This window comes from Pteropus vampyrus, unplaced genomic scaffold (assembly GCF_000151845.1).
Source record: "Pteropus vampyrus isolate Shadow unplaced genomic scaffold, Pvam_2.0 Scaffold5, whole genome shotgun sequence".
NCBI classification, from domain to species: domain Eukaryota; kingdom Metazoa; phylum Chordata; class Mammalia; order Chiroptera; family Pteropodidae; genus Pteropus; species Pteropus vampyrus.
In genome coordinates this window covers 9408869-9428492 of record NW_011888786.1, presented here as the reverse complement: position 1 = coordinate 9428492, position 19624 = coordinate 9408869, and the positions used below count along the sequence as shown (strand labels likewise).

At 32.6% G+C, this 19624-nt stretch overlaps 1 protein-coding gene across 7 annotated transcripts in view; it reads right to left on the bottom strand.

The window, feature by feature from the left end:
• The window catches only part of TBC1D19 (TBC1 domain family member 19), a 104751-nt gene that overhangs the window by 36817 nt on the left and 48310 nt on the right, over positions 1–19624 (bottom strand). For all 7 annotated transcript variants that reach the window (XM_011365491.2, XM_023534256.1, XM_011365519.2 and 4 more), the window contains 4 exons: positions 17326–17364; positions 15693–15805; positions 11992–12066; positions 8749–8811 (listed from right to left, as the gene is read on the bottom strand). In XM_011365491.2, coding sequence (XP_011363793.1) covers positions 8749–8811; positions 11992–12066; positions 15693–15805; positions 17326–17364 — 290 coding nt within the window. The remainder of the gene's footprint in view (positions 1–8748; positions 8812–11991; positions 12067–15692; positions 15806–17325; positions 17365–19624) is intronic.

Sequence of the window (19624 nt, the reverse complement as noted above, 5' to 3'; positions counted from 1 at the left end):
AAGGCAGAAGCCCAGTTAACAGAATAGGGAATACAAAGTCAGGGCTGGACTAGCAGCACAGTGAATGGAAAGAGAAACTGCTGGTCCAAGACACAAGAAAGGCCAGATTTAGAAAAAGGGTAGATATGGAGATTGGGCATCAGTCAAGCCCAAGGGTGAAATGTGTACCAACCATTGCCACTGATTTATTTTTATTATATTTTAAAATACTATACAAGCAATACATGTTTATGATAACATTAGATACATAGGTCACCGAAATAGGAGGAAAAATACCCATAATCTCACCAGTGTTAATATTTTTATGTATATCCTTTCAGACTAGCCTAATACACTCATAATTTTTTTAAACAAGATTACACATATTGTTTTATAATCTACGTCTCTCAATATTATAAAATAAATATTTCCTACCTACATTTTTTAATGTTGCAGAATATTCTACTGTATAGATGAATAATAGTTTATTTAACCTGTCTTTTTTTGTTGATCATTTAATTATTTCCACTTTTCTCAAACTATAAACAATGTTGCAGTGAACTTCCTTATAGCTAAATATTTACGTACAACTTTACTTAAATTTCTAAAACTGTACTAGATGTCTTGTTAAACTACGAGCATTTTAAATATACTGTTTAGAAACTCTTCCCTATATTTTATATACTTTGGACAATAAATTAACCTGTAGGTTGTCATTAAGTACTGGAACCCAAAAATGGTACTCACACTACCCAATTTACTTCCACAAAATAAGGTGCATCTTCTGTCTGAACACATTTTAAAACTCTAACATAATTTAAGACTTACAACGCCACTAAGTATTTTTAAGAATTTCATGTAAGATAAAACTAAACTTTGGAAATGATAAAAGGTTGACTTATTACTCAAAACATTATTTCTATAAAATTCAGTGTTGTTGTCTATAAAATTTAGGTAACAACTGCCACGAATCTCTCAGGAGCAGGGTCTGTGTATCCTTGCAACATAGGCCCGGATTTTCCTTAAAGAAGGATTGCTGTAGTTTTTCTCATCTATATGTGGACACAGCAATGCCACGTGCCATCTAATTTTGTAGTCTAGTCACAAAATCCACTAAATGGGTTGGACTCAGAGCATGGCCAGAAACATTAAATTCACTCCATTATCACCAACAATTATACCATAGAGCACTTGTGTTGCTAGGCAGCTCTGCCAAAGGAAAGCCTGTAATTAATGATAAAAAGAGCTTTCTTCTGTCTTATCTCTCTCTCTCTCTCTCTCTCTCTCTCTCACACACACACACACACACACAAATAAATTTTCCCTAGAGAAAAATCAGAACTCAATTTCTGATAAAATATTTTCAGTATATACAATTACATATTTTTCTGATAATAAAATATTGTTTTCAATGCATACAATTACATATTTTTATTACTTAAAATGAACTTTTTTCTAATTTAGATAAACCATTAAAAGGTATGATCATGGAAAGTGTTTTCTTAGTAATTATCCACAAGAGGAAAATTTAGTTCTACATAGTTCTCAAAGACAGAACTTAGGTATTGTAAGTATCCTTTCATGTATGTTATAGGGATAAAGATCCATATTAAAGCTTATTTAGTGTCATTTCCAAAGTACTAAAAGCAGCAGACAACAGCAGAGATCTATGACTGAAAAAACTATATGAAATCTAAAATTAATACAAGAATAAAATATCGATGAAATGGAAAATAAAGGTTAAAGCACACTCCTATAGTACTTACTGTCTGTGACAATTAATTTAATATCCAATGCTTTATATAAATACTTTAAAATAATTTCAAAACATTTTTAATGTTCATGTCCTGTCTCCCTGGTATCATGTCCTGGTATCATTTACATATAATATAAGGTTCAACAAATATTTACTGATGATCATTCTGCTTTTTCTCATCATTTGTAAATAATTCCATTTTTCAGACTCAGTCACTTTTAAGTTTTCGAAGTTAGTGTGGGACAGGCAAAAATGAATATACCCTCAACAGTTAATTCTGGCACTATTTGGAGAAAATGTTACTGCTCTCATTTACAATGATATCATTACTGACTGTTAACTGTTAATCAAATGAGGCAGATTTGTTACCTGGAGAGTCCCTTTTACCACCACCAAAAAGCCTTTGTAATTATAACTTAAAACTGACAACCCTTTCTCCAGTCACCACATGAGATGAAATTGTCAAATTTACACTTTCTGTACTCACACGCTGAAGTAGAATAGTCAGCACACTATAAATCATGCATTGTGGCCTTTGGTTGATGTTATAATTTATATATTCATATTCTTAGTGTTATAACAGTTAAGCATTCAGGATCAAAATAGTTAGCATAAGAAGAACTAAAAATTTAACAAGTTACTTTTTGACAAGTAGCAGATATTTAGTTTGATTTTATTTGTTTTATTTCTTTAATATTACGCAACATTAACTGATCTGTTTCCATTAGGAGTCAGTTCACATAAAGTATCTATCAAATCTGGAAGTAAACTCTAACTGAAGGAAATCTACAGCTCCACATAACGACAGGAAAACCTTAGTCAGCCAATAACTACTAATATCAAGCTTTCAAATAAAAGAAGAAATCTTCCTTGTCAATAGTAAAAAAAATAAAACTGTGTCAATTTTAAAAAGTACATGATGTTAAGAAAGATATTCAGGATCTACAGCATCATGTGCCAGAAGAAACACTGAGGATCTTATGGAATTAATATGGGAGAAACAATTATAAAATAATTAAATGAGTTATAATAAGTAAATAAAAAGCATGAAAAGCATTACATGGTACTTTAAACACACATTTTAAATGGCCATGATTTTGTTGTGTGTGTCTGTATTGGCAAGTAGGGAGTAGATCAGGAAAGGTATATAAGCATAAATGATATTTCAGCTGAGAACTAAAAGAAAAACAGTAATTGACTAGGAGAAGAGGGGAGAAGTGGACGATGAGGCTGGAGAGGTGGGCCAGGTCATGCAGTGTCATGTACACTCCATGAAGGATTTTGGTCTTTTTGGTTTTAATCACACACGTGACATGAATTGATTCATATTTTAAAAAGATCACTCAGGCAAGAAAAAAAAATTAAAGGTATTCAAATAGGAAAGAAAATAAGAAAATTGTCTATATCTGCAGGTGATATAATCTTATATACAGAAAATCCTAAAGACTATCAAAAATATGCTAGAACTAATCAATGAATTTAGTAAAGTTGCAGGATACGAAATCAACATACAGAACAGTTGTGCTTCTATACATTAACAATAAAATATCTGATAAATAAGAAAGAAAACAATCCCATTGACAATAATATTAAAAAAAATGCTAAAGAATAAATTTAACCAAGGAGGTGAAAGACCTATATCTGAAAACTACAAGACTCTGATGAAAAAAAACTGAAGAAGACACAAACAAATGAAAAGATATTTCATATCTACATATCAGAAGAAATAGCATGGTTAAAAGGTCTATTAGACCCAAAGCCATATATAGATTCAATGTGATCCCAATCAAAATCAAAAGGGCATTTTTCACAGAAAGAGAAAAACCAATCCTAAAATTTGTATAGAGCCACAAAAAACTTCAAATAGCCAAAGCAATCTTGAGAAAGAAGAACAAAGTGGGAAGCATCACACTTCTTGATTTCAAACTGCTACAAAGCTAAAGTAATCAAAACAGTATGGCACTGCCATAAAAATTGACACAGAGACCAATGGAACAGAGTCAAGAGCTCAGAAATAAACACTCACAAAAACATTCAACTAATATTTAACAAGAGAGACAAAAATAATCAATGGAGAAAATAGTATCTACAATAAATGGTGCTGGAAAACTTGTTAACCACATAGAGAAGAATGAAATTGGGCACCTATCTTATACCACTAACAAAAATAAACTTAAAATGGATTAAAGACTTAAATTTTAAACCTGAAACCATAAAACTCCTGAAACCATAAAACTCCTGAAAGAAAACATAAAGTAAAAGCTCCTTGACATTGATCTTGGAAGTTATTTCCTACATATGACACCAAAAGCATACGGAACAAAAGCCAAAATAAGTGGAACTATTTTAAACTTAAAAGCTTCTGCATAGCAAAATAAACAATCAACAACATAAAAGGCAACCTACAGAATGGGAGAAAATATTTTCAAATAATATATCTGATAAGGGGTTAATATTCAAAATATATAAAGAACTCATACAACTCAACAGCAAGGAAAAAAAACAACGCAATTTCTAAAAATTAGAGAAGTTGGATAGACAATTTTCCAAAAAAGATATGCAAATGGCCAACGGGTACATGAAAAGGTAATCAACATCACTAATCATCAGGGAAATGCAAATCAAAACCACAATATGTTATCATCTCACACTTGTTAAAATGACTATCATCAAAAAGACAAGAGATAAGTTGGTGAGAATGTGGAGAACAAAAAACCCTAGTGCACTGTTGGTGGGATTGCAAATTAACCCAGCAACTATGGCAAACAATATGAAGGCTGCTCAAAAAGTTAAAAACTGAACTACCATAGGATCCAGCAATCCCACTTCTGGGTATATATCCAAAGGAATTGAAAACAGGCACTTGTAGAGATATCTGTACTTTCATATTCATTATGGCATTATTCAATAGCCAAGATATAGAAATAACCTAAGTGTCTGTGGATAAATGAATGAATAAAGATGTGGTATAAAAATACAATGGACTATTATTTGGCCATGAGAAAAAAAGGAAATTCTGCTATTTGCAAGCACTTGGATGAATCTTGAGGGCATTATGGCTGAGATAAGTCAGATAGAGAAAGATAAATAATGTATGATATCACTTACATGTGGAATCTAAAACAGCCAAAATCAGAGGAATAGAAGGTAGAGTGGTGATTACCAGGAGTTAAAGGATGTGGGAAATGGGCAGATGTTGGTCAAAGAGTAAAAAGTTATGATTATAATTTATAAGATTAACAAATTCTGGAGATATAATGTATAGCATGGCAATTATATCTAACAAAACTGTATTATATACTTGAAGGTTGCCAAGAGAATAGATTGTAATGTTCTCACCACAAAAGAGAAATGGTAATTATGTGACAGAATGGAGATGTCAGCTAGTACTATGGTGGTGATCATTTTGTAACCCATAAATATCCACCTAATCAACAGGTTGTTTGCCTTAAACTTACACAATGTTATATGTCAATTATAACTCAATAAAGCTGGGGGTGAGGGGGAATTTTCTTTCAGTACCTACTTGCCTTTCCTAGGAAACAATTTATAAAGGAAAAGCAAGATATATAGAATGAATAGCTGCTTGATGCTTTCCTTCATTTATCAATATTTAGAACAAGTTGGGAGAAGATCAATAGAGTTTTCCTGCATTAGAAATTATGAAAATCTCAACAGATATAATTCAGCGACTAGTAACTCTTGAGATAAAATTTTAAAATCTGGGTTTTAAAAAAACAGAATCTCTAATCACCTTTATGGAGAAATCTAATTGCTTTGCCATGTGTCAAATCACATGAATAGTATTTTTAAAGCCCTGTTATATACATAAAGGAGTCTTTAAGACCATCTAGCCCAAACTTTCATTTTAATGATAAACATACAAAGGCCCAAGGAGGCCTGGTGAATTGCCAAAGGCCACAGAGATGTTTGAGGACAGAATTACTAGAACCTGAGCTAAACGAAGAAAAAAAGACACTATTCAATATTTATTTGAGCACTTTGATTATATTATTTCACTGCCTTCTGGTCTCTATGGTTTCTGATGAAAAATCAGCTGTTAATCTTATTGAGGATCTCTTATATATAACAAATCTTCTTTTGCAACTTTCAAGGTTCTTTGCCTTTTGGATAGTTTGACTATGATGTATCTGGGCTTGTGTCTCTATGTATCCTGCTGGGAACTTATTGAGTTTCTTGTGTAGATAAATGTTTTTCATCAAATTATTTCTTCACATAGTTCCTCTATTTCTTTTTCCTTCTCTCCTTCTGGTACTCCCCTTATACGTATATTGGTGAGTATAATGGTGTCCTACATTTCTCTGAGGCAATGTTCATTGATATTCATTATTTTTCCTCTGTTCTTTGGGTGACATAATCCTTATTCATCTGTCTTTAAGTTCGCACATTCTTTTCTGCCCATTTAAATCTGTTGAGTGACGTTTTCATTTCAGTTGTTCTACTTTTCAACTCGAGTTTCCATTTGGTACTTTTTAATAATTTCTATCTCTTTATTGATCTCTATTTGATAAGACACCGTCATAATACCTTACTTTACTTCTTCAAGCTTCAAGCATGGTTTCCTTTAGTTCTTTGAACATACTTAATAATGGCTGCAGTGACATCTTCGTAAAGTCTGATATCTAGGCCCTCTTTAGGCAGTTGGGGCTTGTTGCTGTTGTTTGCTTGTTTATTTGTTTAGTGACTTAATTGAAATATTTTATTGAAGTTTATTTATCTCACAGTGTGAAACCTGTGATATACCTTGAGGGTAGAGCCTTGGGCATACACATAGTCACTCTTTGATGACACTGGTTTTAGCAGGGGTCTCTTTGTCTGTCTTTTTCTCTGATTTCTCTGCTAAGCTTTCTGCCCTTGTTCGTATTACAACCAGATGATAAGCTCAACTAATTGTCAGCTGTTTGCTCCACTGTTTTCGATAATGTTCTCAGGAACAAATTGCCCCACAGTCTGACCCAATTTAATTTGGAAACCTTTGCAGAAGTCATTTTGGAGGCCAAACTTTGAGGTTTATTGCTACCCCATCAGGACTCCTCCCATCTGTCTCTATCTCTGGTCTCTCTGGTAAACTGACTTATGGTTTAGCATGTTACTCCCATGGAGCTAACTCCCTCTTCTTAATTGCCTACTTTTAAAATCTCCATTGCTTTAGAGAGCCCTATTAGGCCTGAACTTTCCAAAACTCCATTTAAAGTCAGTTCTTTAAGGAGAGCTTCAGAGCTTTCTTTTCTTATGGCTGCCTCTTGCCCTGTGGGCAAAATATCTGAGTCACTTCTCTGGAGTTAGGGATGGGGACAGTGGCTCACTTCTTTCACAGTGACACTTCTACTTTCTAAGAAGGGTGCTGGCAGGGATGGGGGGACGATAGTCCCTGGTCTTCTCAGTTTGCCTCTACCCGTGTGGAACCTCCACTCTATGAGCAAGCTGGAGTGAAAGCAATGGGGCCCCAGCATTCTCAGCCTGCCAAGAGCAGGCAGGGCTCTTGGGGCAGAGTTCTGCCCTGTAAGTGGAGGCTGTTTGGAAGAAGGAAGCCCCTGACTTCTTGACAGCCCTGACTAGAAGTAAGAGAGAAAGGAATTCCTTCTTGGCCATACTCAGCTGAATTGAAGCCTCCTTCATGCTGACCTGGACAGGAAGGGATGGGGAGAGTACATTATGGCTCAAGTGCCATAGATTGTCCTTACTGAGATTTACTAACCTTCCTGAATAAATGTGGTTTTTTATTTGCTAACTTGATGTATGACCTTAGGATAGTTTCTAATACTTTAAATGTTTGGGTTTTTTTAATTTTTTTTTTTACCAGTTATGGTTTTTCTGCTAAGAATGGTTCCATGGAGCTCCTTATGCTGCCATTCCAAGTCATAATTTCCACTAAATATTTTTTAAGTACAGATGTTACCAGTAAACTAACATTACTATATAAATAGAGCATTAATGTTATCTATATATTCTGAGTACTAAGAATTAGGCACTGGGCTACATATTGGCTACGCAAGTAAATAAACTTTTAGATTTTTGTATTTTCCAAATTTTAATTAATGACTAACTTTATATCAATTACTAACTTTATATTAAAAATGGGATTTTTAATCTTTACTATTTTTTAAAATAAAATTAATTCATATTTGAAATTGTCGGAATTCTCTTAAAATTGTTTCTAGGATTATTTCAATTTTCAATTTTACAAATAATTTATTTAAAGTCTTCAGACTTCAGTTCTTAAAAGGTACAACTGATTAAACTTCTTGAGAGGTTCTTACTTAATTTCTTATCTTGTCTTTTTTTCTTAAACAGATGCACACCGCTATCACTATTACCAACCAGACAACTGCTAATCTAAACAGTTAGGACTTATTTACATTTAATCAAATAAAAATCGCTTTGTGGAATCTAGATATTTTCTCCATGACATTTATATTGACATTTACACAAAATCAAATTATTAATATATCATATATATGTGAGATCTTTAAAAATATCATTTAGGCCATTCCATATAAGTTACATATTTTCTATTTATGATATTTTTATTTTAGCTGATAATAAAAGGACCTAAGTAAAAATCCAAACATCCGCAATATCAATATATGAAATGACCAAAGAGTAATCGTGACACTTCTACCTGATTTTAAAGCATTTATTTATTCAATACCTTTAATAGAAAAGTATTATGTAAAACATTTTTCTAAACATCTGGGGATGGCTTATATATGAATTTGACACCTGATTTAAGAATCTGTACCTGTACATCTCCTGGTTGTTATGACCAAAAGGAACAGTCCAAAACTCATTTGGAACTCTTGTTCTCCCACCTAATCTCATATAAGAACAAAAGTTAACCTTATCCTAAACTTAGAACCTGTAATTTGATACAAAATAAACACGGCTTGGATTTCAGAAGGATTTGGTTAACAACAGAGCTGTCACCCAAAGCATCGTTGAGTTAGAGAACTTACAACAAGAATATTATATATTTTAATTTTTCAACTTACCTGGTATAAATAATCTTCAAATACAAAATAATAATCATCATTGCTTGCTGTCAACTTCACATCCTAAAATTAAAAGTAGAGAATACTGAAAAGAACCTAAATAAATATATCTATAGTACTAAGACATAAATGCAATATTTATAAAGAATACTGCAATTATTTTATTATTTTATATATGATTATAAACTTCTCAATTAGATTTTATCACTGCTATAAATTTACTTGACTAATATATGTGACACATTATTTGACATCAAATTGCTGACACTTTTTTAGGTTCCATTAGTAATTCCTTATTACTTATTTCTATTTTATCTCCTTCTAATCTACTTAGCTGTCTTAAAAGTTGGAAAAACAGATGTAATCATAACATTCAGAAGCAATCATAACAATATGGACCTAAATTACTATTCCAATCTCATCCTCCACTGTTCAGGTCCACATTCTTGCCATTCCCTCAAAATACCAAAAATCTGCTATGCCTTTGTAATTATTCACTTGCAAGTCATTGCTTATTAACAAACAAACAAACAGGATGCTGTTTATGTTCAAGAAGTCTACGATCTCACCAGCAAGAAAACATGCAGAGCAGAAATATGAAAACAATTACATAGAAATATTGCAGAAACCTCTGATAATATTGCTCAATCTACAAACTTCAACTGAGCTATTGAGCAAGGCAGCAAAAAGGGAAGGATGAAGTGAGTCACAGGTGACTCTGGAGGTAGTTGAATGCATGCTAAGTCTTGAAAGACTTAAAGACACAGATTAAGAGAGGAGAAAGAGGCCAGTCTTCCACATCAGAAGACACCATGGGCAGAGGCAGAGATCACGCATTCTTAAACAGGGATGATATTGCCTCTAAGGGGGTGAGAATTGATACTTGTGGGCCAAAAATATTTACATATTACAATGGTTTGTGGACCTCCAAAGCTTATCTCTACCCAACAAAATCTTATTCTTTAGTATCTAAGTTTTATGTTAGAGAAAAATTAGTTATTTTTCTCTTTAGGGGGTAATAACGAACTGGTGGAAAACAGTAGACGATGGTGGGGATAAAATTCAAGTTTGTGAAAAAATACAGTCCAGAGAGAACCATTTAATAATTTAGCTTAGGGACGGTTTGATGATGTTCTATATTTAGTGTTGCCTTCTTCCATTCGCTCCTTCAACCACTAAAATAACTCGACTTTACTTTCAGTTAAATTAAAAATGAGTCTTTGCCAAAGAGAGCTATAATGAAACATCAAATAATTTTTTTAAATGCTCATTCCCTCAAGGGCTGACTTTAATAACGTTTGGAGTTGGTCCAACGAGATCAGCAAAGCTAAACTAATGCAAGTCAGGAACAGAGACTGACATCTTCCTGAAAACACTCATGTTGTGGACAGTCAGGATTGATTCTACCAAAACTTACATTTAATTCTTCAGACACAAACTGTTTACCTCTTTCTTATAGCAGATTTTCTTACTGATTCAAACTGACATTATGTTGGCAGCAAACAGAAGTCTTAAGCTAGCACTCCCTGACTTTCTAAATGTCTTCTCTTGTGAGGATTCTCTCACTTGAATAGAAAAGAGGTTGACGGTATTAAAGCCCAAAAGGTCTCTCATCCAGTTGCTAAAATAATCCCCTCAAGTATGATCATTGGACGTCAGTGAACAGTAGTACCTGTGATCCAAGTCTGTGTAAAACCTCTGTGAGAACCAAGACTTTTCATCAAAAGACTGTATCCTCTTGGCTCTCATCTTTGCGCCCGGCAGCATATAGTAGTTAAAAGTAAGGTTGTGAAATCAGATCGCCTAGGTTCAAATCTTAATTTTCTACTTAGCACACAAATTTAAACAAATTTCTTTAATCTTTCTTTGTCTCAGTTCCCTCATCTGTAAAATGTTAAAAATAATAGTACTTCTTGTTTTGTTATACTTGTCAATATGTGGCTGGTAAGAAAGGGAATGATGTCAATATAACATGAAAATTATGTTGGTTCATATACAATTTTTCTTTAAAAAGAGGGGGACAAAACATGAGGATTAGTATTATAACAAGGAAAGGAAAATGCCTTCAGCTCAACTGCTGCACAAGCATGATCCCTTATAACTATATTTCAAAAAAATTACAAATGGATGGCTGCACTGGGGGCTCCCTCTCCAGAGAGGCACAGCTCTGCCTTGTACATCTCTGTTTCTTTACCCCCTATCATGCTCACCCTAACGCAGCTCCAGTAGCCCCGCCTACCACTTCTGTCTGCATTATTTTGTATTTCTACTTTATTATTTTTTGTACCATTTTAATAGTTCCTGCAGGAGCAGCCTGCCCGAGTTGTCCAATTCATCTCCCAAGTTACCAATTATTCTGTTAGTACTCTGGTTACAAACTGCATAAGCTACCTCATCCCTATTTCCCCCATAAACTCTATGATTTTTAATGCATGATTTTGTAGAATGCGAGTTTTTTTTTTCCAGGAAAAAAAAAATCATTTATAGCCTAACTGCTGGTATCTGCCACCCTTAAGTTTTGCTGTCAGGATCAAGTGACAATCCATGTAAAGGGTTTGGAACACTGCATGGCACACACTTAGTGGTCATTAAACACGAGTGATCGTCATTATCAACCATGGTCGTGTTCCACCCAGACAAACCTGCGGGTCCTCCATGTGCTCTCTTCTTTCCCCCATTTCCAAGACTTGAAATACTATGCCCTTCTCCACTGTCTTACAAGTTCTAAAATTTAAAGCCAAGTGTTTTACATAGACTAATTATTAACCCAGAATCAACCATATCCTGTATTATGCTTATGGCATTTATATCTCAACTTGATACCAGATGCCTGGACACAAAAATTCAGTTTATCTCTATCATAAAACTTGAGACATGCTTAATCACATGTCTAGAAACCAAAAGAAATTAAAAATAACAAATGACTTCAATATAAAAGAATAAACCAGTAGGTTATAAAGAATCATGAGATAAATAAGAAATGCTTATCGTTCTCTTAATCAAAAAACAGGAGGAAGAAGAAAGGATCATAAGGACAACTTCAAAAGGAGAGAAGATAACATTGAATGGAGTCTGCAAAATTTGAAGGTCAAGCTTAACTTTACAAAGAAAATAATCACTTAAAATTATTTTTCAAGGTTAATATGTATCATCATATACAAAGTAGGCCTTGCATGTTAAAGACTTTCAATAATTGTTTACTGATATTAAGAAAGTGAAAAAACTATGTACACTTTTACTTACTTTATAAATTAGACTGTCCACCAAAAGGTCATGTTGTATCACATTAGTCTTAAGCTGCTCATAATACAAGACATCCTAGAGTTAAAAGTATAACAAACAAAAAAAATTAAAGGTCAATCACATTTATAAAGTGTGAATCAGCCTCAAACTTTAATAAATAAGAATCATTAATAGTATTATAAATGCTAAGAGGATAGAGACTTTATTTTATTCACTGCTACATTTTCTATACCTGGCCAATATTAGGTGCTCAATAAATATTCCTAATCCCAACACTTAGGATGAGATCTGGCACCTGGTGTGTATTTAAGTAATATTTGCTAAATTGATTAACTATAAGTTAACTTCAATAGCAAATACAGTGTTTATTAAGTAATTACTAGGTATCAGGAACTGTTTTTTACCCACTATTATGAGTTAACTATGAGTTAATTTATTTAATCCCATACCTACAAAATAAAATGGTTGTGATTTACATTTACATTTACATTTACATTTGAGAAACTGAGGCCCAGAGTAAAAAGTTCTTGCTGTTCCAGGCCACAAATGTAGTATGATTTGATCCCAGAAAACCTGACCCCAGAACCTATACAAAAACCAGGACCACTCTATACTGTCTTTCTAATACCTAAATTATTATAAAATAAAAAGTTTAAACATACTAAATCATCTCTGGTAATAAAAGCAATCATATAGCTTATGAAAGAAGTTATTTATTTTATATTAGAATATGGTCCCATCATAATATAAAACATGATTAATTCTATGTAGTGATAAGATTAGGCTAATATTTAATCTAATAAAGAATAAGAAATAGAAGGAAGAGAGGGAGGCTAGAAAGGAGAGAAAAAGAGAGAGAAGGGAAAATAAAAATGGAGAGAGGGGAAGAAAGGGAGGAAGGACTTGAAACTACAATCCTGCTAAGCATCAGGTTAACAGTTGGTCAGGGAATTTATAATAAAGGTTAAAAAAATGAATAACAGTTAAAAAAAATGAATAAAGATCAATTTGGTAGCAGTTGTGTTAAAGAGAGATAGAAATATCTCATTGCATAAGCTGACTCCTGTGTTCCTCCAAATCCCTCCATTCATCTCTTAGGCACTTTAGCCCTGGTTTCTGCTCATGTCCAAACACTGCTTGGCTCCATCAATCTGTATGATTCTCTCTGAAGACATTCCCTCTACCAAGTGTTGTGGGACAGGGTCGTCTGGGACAAAGAAAAATATGTTGCATAGCTGCCTTGGCAAAGGCAGTTACAGTCATGTAGTGGGGTGTTTGCCAGACTATGGTAGAATAAGTAAGTAAGAGCATCCGGCATAGACTTCTTTTTCAGAGTGTTTAGCTGTAAAAGTAGAAGATTGTAAACTTAATTACTAAAAAGAAGTGGTCGAGGAGAGTGAAGGTCAAAAACAGGCACTGTGAAGACGAGGTGGGCTGACCGGGAAAATCAAGGTCAGGCATTATTGTAGACCTAGGTAAAGTGGAGAACCTTATTTAGAAATCACTAAAGCAAATCTTAAATGTTAATATTAGTCTTAGCTATTTTATCAATAAGCAAGTACCTAGAAAAAAAGTATTAAAATTTTTTCTGTCTTCTTTTAATTAGAAGCTGAAATTAAGCAAAAAATAAAATAAAATAAAATATGAATGCTTACTAAATATGAATATTTTGACACACACCTAAAAATATGTAGGAAAGAAACTACATAAAAGTAATCCTTTTAAACTTATTGCTTATTTTCTTAAAAAGGGGAAACAAATCAAAGTTATATAATGTTTTAGTAAAAATAGTAAATAAATTAACTACTAAGAACTTAAAGCATTATATCCAAAGTCTTTCTATTGAGATAAGATTTTTAAAAATAGCTTTATGGGTGCGAAATATTCCATTTCTCTCTCTAACTCCTCATCTATGACTGCATTTGTATGTGTAGCTTATTTTAAGTGATTGAGAAGTAATTGAACAGAGTTCTGGTTAAGTTCTGGTTAAGTTCTTGATAAGAAGTAAGTATTTTCCCTCTCTCCCCATTCTCCCACCCCTGCCTCACTCTCTAATGTACCACCCTCAACAATTATTTTGGAACTGTTATACACGTTTGTTAAAGTCACACTTTTACAGCTGAAAATAAGTGTAAGTGATGGAAAGTGTTTTATTCAACAAAGATTGCTTCTCTAAAAATACGAATTTCTATTTATAGACTTGTCATTTTGCATTTAGAAAATTAAGATGACTATTAGCTCCAAAATTCAGGAATAAAAAACCATCATTGAACATTATAATAAACAATCATTATCTGGGATTACTACTTTTATTCTAGGGTGATATTTCTAGAAAAATTCTAAATTTGTTTTGAAATGGCAGTGTTAGTTTCTCTGTAGAGACAAGATTTGTTATCTAGCTCCTGATCAGTGAAGTGGTAGGTCATTTACACAGATTAGTTACACTTCTACTACAGTTGATACACTCACAAAAAAAATGCCCAACACACACTCAAATCTATTTTGTAAACTGTTACTTCTAAAGTGTCACCACACTAGATCAGCAATATCATTTGTTCTAAAATTGCTCTGAAATGAATCACAAGCTTTATTTATTCTTCCCAAAAAGAAACAAGTGATTTTTGACAGTGCTATTCCCAAAGATAAGATTTAAAAATACACACATACATGCACATGCACACACACATATACGTAATTTGCAAAGGTCAGAAGTGTAGTTTTTATGATAGACTATAATGTTTGTCTTTAAATACTGCATTGTTATAAATTATAAACAATTTGTAATATAATTATGCGCAATATGTAATTATTATTACTACCATTAATGGTGACCATTTATGTCAAGCGCTGTGTTAAGACTCATGTACATTATTTCATTTAATTCCCACAACTCATGTACATTATTTCATTTAATTCTGTAATATAAGTATTATTACCTATATTTAAGTATGGCTAAATTGAAGTTTGAAGAAATTTAAATAGCTCACTCGATGACATATTTCAATAAGTCAGAAGAGCTAGGAGTTGAAACCAGGTCTGTATGATTTTAAAACTCATGTTTTTAACCAGTAGACTAGGAAACCATTAGTTTTCTATTTATTAAAGCATTTAAATGAATGACTTATATGATTAATGAGCTTAAGAAAATATTTCAAAAATAATCAGTCTTACATAATTTTTTCTTTATTGAAACTATTAACTGTCTGTTGGTGATTTCTCTTCATATTCATTATATTTCCTAAAATAAATGTTCTTATACTTAGAAAAATAATATTCTCACATAATCTGTCAAAATAGTACATATAAAATAGTATGTATAAAAAAATACACATCTCAAAAGTAACTGTAGGGACAAAGTATTCATTTACTTACACTGAGTTGCCCGTCTTAATTTCTCTCTATTCTAACACCTTGTTTCCATCATACGTCTTCAGTAATCTAAATGGGCAGACTCCATTTCTTAAAATTTCACTTATTGTTCTTTGTGTGTATAAGTACACACTAATTATTAATAACAAAAATGTTTATGTTAAGAGTATAGTGACTAAATTATGTTAATCTTATCTTAGAACTAAAAACTACACTAATTTTGAAAACAAAAAAGAAGGTAAATCTTAGATTAATAAACAAAAGTATTTCTACTTTGAATAATTGGCATTTGAAAAATAGTTCAAATTTGGTCCATCCTTTTTTCTTCTTACCTCGGGTTGACCGGAAATATTCAAAATGAGGGCCCATAATTCTGCTCGCAATGCTGTGGGGCTTCCTTGTCTGATGTACTGTTGAGCAGCAGCACTATCTTGTTCTGCTAGAACTGGCAAAAGTATATTAAATCTTATTAGAAAATTCTTAATTTAAGAAATAGCGCTGAAATTGTCAATTAAAAATCTTTTGGGAAGCTAACATTTCATCTTTATGTCTTTTATAATTCCATCGTGCCTTGACAACCTTCTTTTACTCTCTGAATTTTAATATGGTCCTATTTACAGCTCTATAAGGTTTAAGTCTTAAGCTTCCCCTCCTCTTACCCTGCCTGTAAAAGTTTTTAATGTACATTGGTACCTCGAGATCACTTTGCTTTAACTATAGCTCCATGGATCTGAAATTAGTGATGCATATATATAATTTTTGGATTCCATAATCAAGTAAAGTCATATCTAGAGAATCCCAAAATTTCTTATGTATATTCTACTCAGTCGTCAATATTTTAGTATTTGGAAGTGTTATGGTATATGAAGTATTATGACTAAGAATTATAAAGGATGTAAGACATCTATTAGGTGACTTCTTAGCTGTCTCCCAAAATCAAGAGAAAAGAGGGATTCTTTAAAGAAAACAAAACAGATCTGATAACCTTTTAGGAAGGCCAAAATTTATTTGTAAGCAGCCAAATTTATAAAATCAATATATTATACTTTTGCTTTCATTTTCATTTTTGTTCTCTTTAGTGAAAATACTAGGTATTGAAATAAAGCTTCTCTCCAACAACAACAAAAAGACATACTAGACAACTGCTGATATTTGTTTAACAGTACTATTTTCTTATATTTTCTTCTTAAAAGAAAAGGGAAAAAATTTACACTAAATGAAAATGACAAAACCAAATGAAACAAGGAAATGATATGAAATAAAAAAAGATGAACATTTTAAATTTGTAATTGTGTTTAATGAAAATTCAAATCATACAGATGAAGTCTTTTAAATATGAATTTGATAAATTAAACTAAGGAGTTTAGAATATGACAATGTAATTGCCATAGAAGGTTCATTCTGAAACAAAGACTTATTTGTACTACTTATTTCAAAGATAAAACAGAATTTACATAGACAAAGAAAAAAAATCTTCAAAAGATGGGGAAAAATTATTCCCCAGAACACTAGGAGCCTCTTCAGTTATTAAGTCTTACCATTATGAACAGTCATCAGGAAGCGTGACGGTTACATTTTCTCCTGATGCAGGAGCATATTCCCATTAACACTAATGAGAAGTGTGTGGGCGCATCAGAGAGAGAACCTGCTTCTTTGATTTTAAAATGAAATTCTACTGCTGAATGGATTAAGCTAACATCCTTGAGGAATGTGTATCTGCATTTATTATTTTCTTTTTCGTGAACCATCTGTATACTTCATCTGACATTTATCGATGAAGTTAAAATGATGCATTTCCCTTCCTTATAAAGATTTCCATTATACTATCTATGTAGTTAAATATAACTCCTTTTTAGGTTTTTAGCTTTTTGGAGATTAAATTTCAGTTACGGGTATATGAATACAGACATTTACTTAGGACTGTCTCATTTTCGGAAATTATAATAAATATAATCAAAAGCTTACCTTTATGCCCAATACGTACATGCTCATTTTCAAAAAGTTCTAAAAATGATAAAAGAAAATAAAATAATTAAACACAAATATGATGAACCACATTTAGGACAACGGTATATTTTTTCTGGTATCAATACTTTCGATAATTATGTTTAAAGTTGAATGGCTCTAAGAATATTTATATTTGTATGTAGAAAACCATTTTTAAGTTGTTTAGAGTTTGTAGAAATTAAAAACGAGTTAGGTACATTTAATCAGAAGAAACAATTGATAAATTAATTTTCCTTTGTTAAATAAAACTGAACATCTCACAACACAAAAATGTTTTTGTTTATTCATCTTTAATTTTTTTCCTAAAAAAACACACGCTCACACAAAACTTGGGTGGTTGCCAGAGGTGGTGGTGGGAAGCAGGGGTGAAATGGGTGAAGGGAGTCAAAAGGTACAAACTTCCAGTTATTAAGTAAATAAGTCCTGGGGATATAGCAAACAGCATGGCAACTATAGTTAATATTGCATTACATATTACAAGAGTTGCATTACAAGAGTTGCCATGTAATATTGCATTACAAGAGTTGCTAAGAGTAAATCTTAAACTTTCTCATAAGAAAAAAAATTTTGTAACTATGTATGGTGATGGATGTTAACTAGATAACTAGACTTATTATATGAAAAATGTATACATTTTTCAATATATACAAATATTGAATCATTATGTCGTATACTTGAAAATAATATAATGTTGTATGTCAACTAGACCTCAATTAAAAAAAAAAAACTTGTTGGCAGCTTCATTTGCAAAGTCCTACTTCTATCTAATCTACCATTAAAGCAAATCTAATTTTTAAAAGGCTTAATCCTACATAGGTAAAATTGTACTACACAAATGCCATTTAAAAAGATTATACAAAAGAAACAAAGGTTCGTTTTTAAAGTACCAATCAATAAGAAAAGACTCATAAACTAGACCAAATTAAAATTTTAAAACTTCTGTTCATCGAAAGACCCTAAGAATGAAAAAGGTAAGTCACGGAGTTATAAAATGTATTTGTGATACATATATCCAGCAAAAGATCCAGAATATATAAAGAACTCCTGGTAAGTCAATACTTATATACAACCCTATTCTCCTTTCCAAGTAACATTGTGGCCTAGCAATTCTCAAGTCAGGCAAAATCTAAGAATTATACCACTAAGAACAATCTCATTGGATGAACAGTAATTCGACCCAAATTTTAGCAGTTCTACTTTGAGAAGCAGAGAGAGCAAAAATAACTGCAACGACTAAAGGGATCATCACCCCCTCCAGGCAGACAGACACTCTGTACTCCAGTGGCTTTGGACATAATAAATAACAGCAAATACCAGGCTGATTCTTGTTTGAATCTTATTTTCTATGGTATCTTCCCTAAAAGCAAAGATTATGTCATATCTACATATTCTAGTCCCTTGCCCTTAGCAGGGTCTCACACATATTTGTATTATGAGTGAATCAAAGAAGAAAGAACTGTACTCTAAGGGAGGAAAAATAGGTTTTTTAAAGCATAGCTATTGTAAGGTTTAGAATAATTTAAAAACAATTCTTAAGGATTATTTCAAAAGTGAAAAACATAAATATCAAGGTATATTACTATTTCCTTTTCTTTTTGTTAGTTATATATGGCTATTGCTGGCCATGAACAAAAGTATATCTGTCTTAGTCCATGCAGGCTGCTATAACAAAATACCCCAAGCTGGTAGCTTATAAACAACATGAAATTACCCTTCACAGTTCTGGAGGCTAGAAGTCCAAGACCAGGGTGCCAGTACAGTTGGGTTCTGAGGTAGGGCAGGGGTAGGGGGAGGGCTCTTCCGTGTTGTAGATTACCGGCTTTTTGCTGCAGAATGGGCTGGGGAGCTCAGTTCGGTATCTTTTGTAAAGATACCAACTCCCATTAATGAGGTCAGACTGCTTAGTTCTGAATCTTGGTTCCATCACTTACCAGTTTTGTGACTTTGGGTAAGTTATTTAATATTTCCACTTCTTCGACTTTAAAATGGTAGTAATACTTCTACCTCACACCATGCAAGAAAATTAAAATCATAATGCAATACCACTATATACCACCTGAACGACTAAAACAAGGAAGATGGAATACACCCAGCGTTAGCAAGTATACGGAGCAACCACTACTCTCTTACATTGTCGGTAGGAGTGTAAACTGGTACTGCCACCTTTTAAAAATTCTTCAGCACTTATCTACTAAAGCTGAACTTATGCAAACCCTAGGACTGAGAAATTGCATTCTCAGGTGTATACTCAACAGAA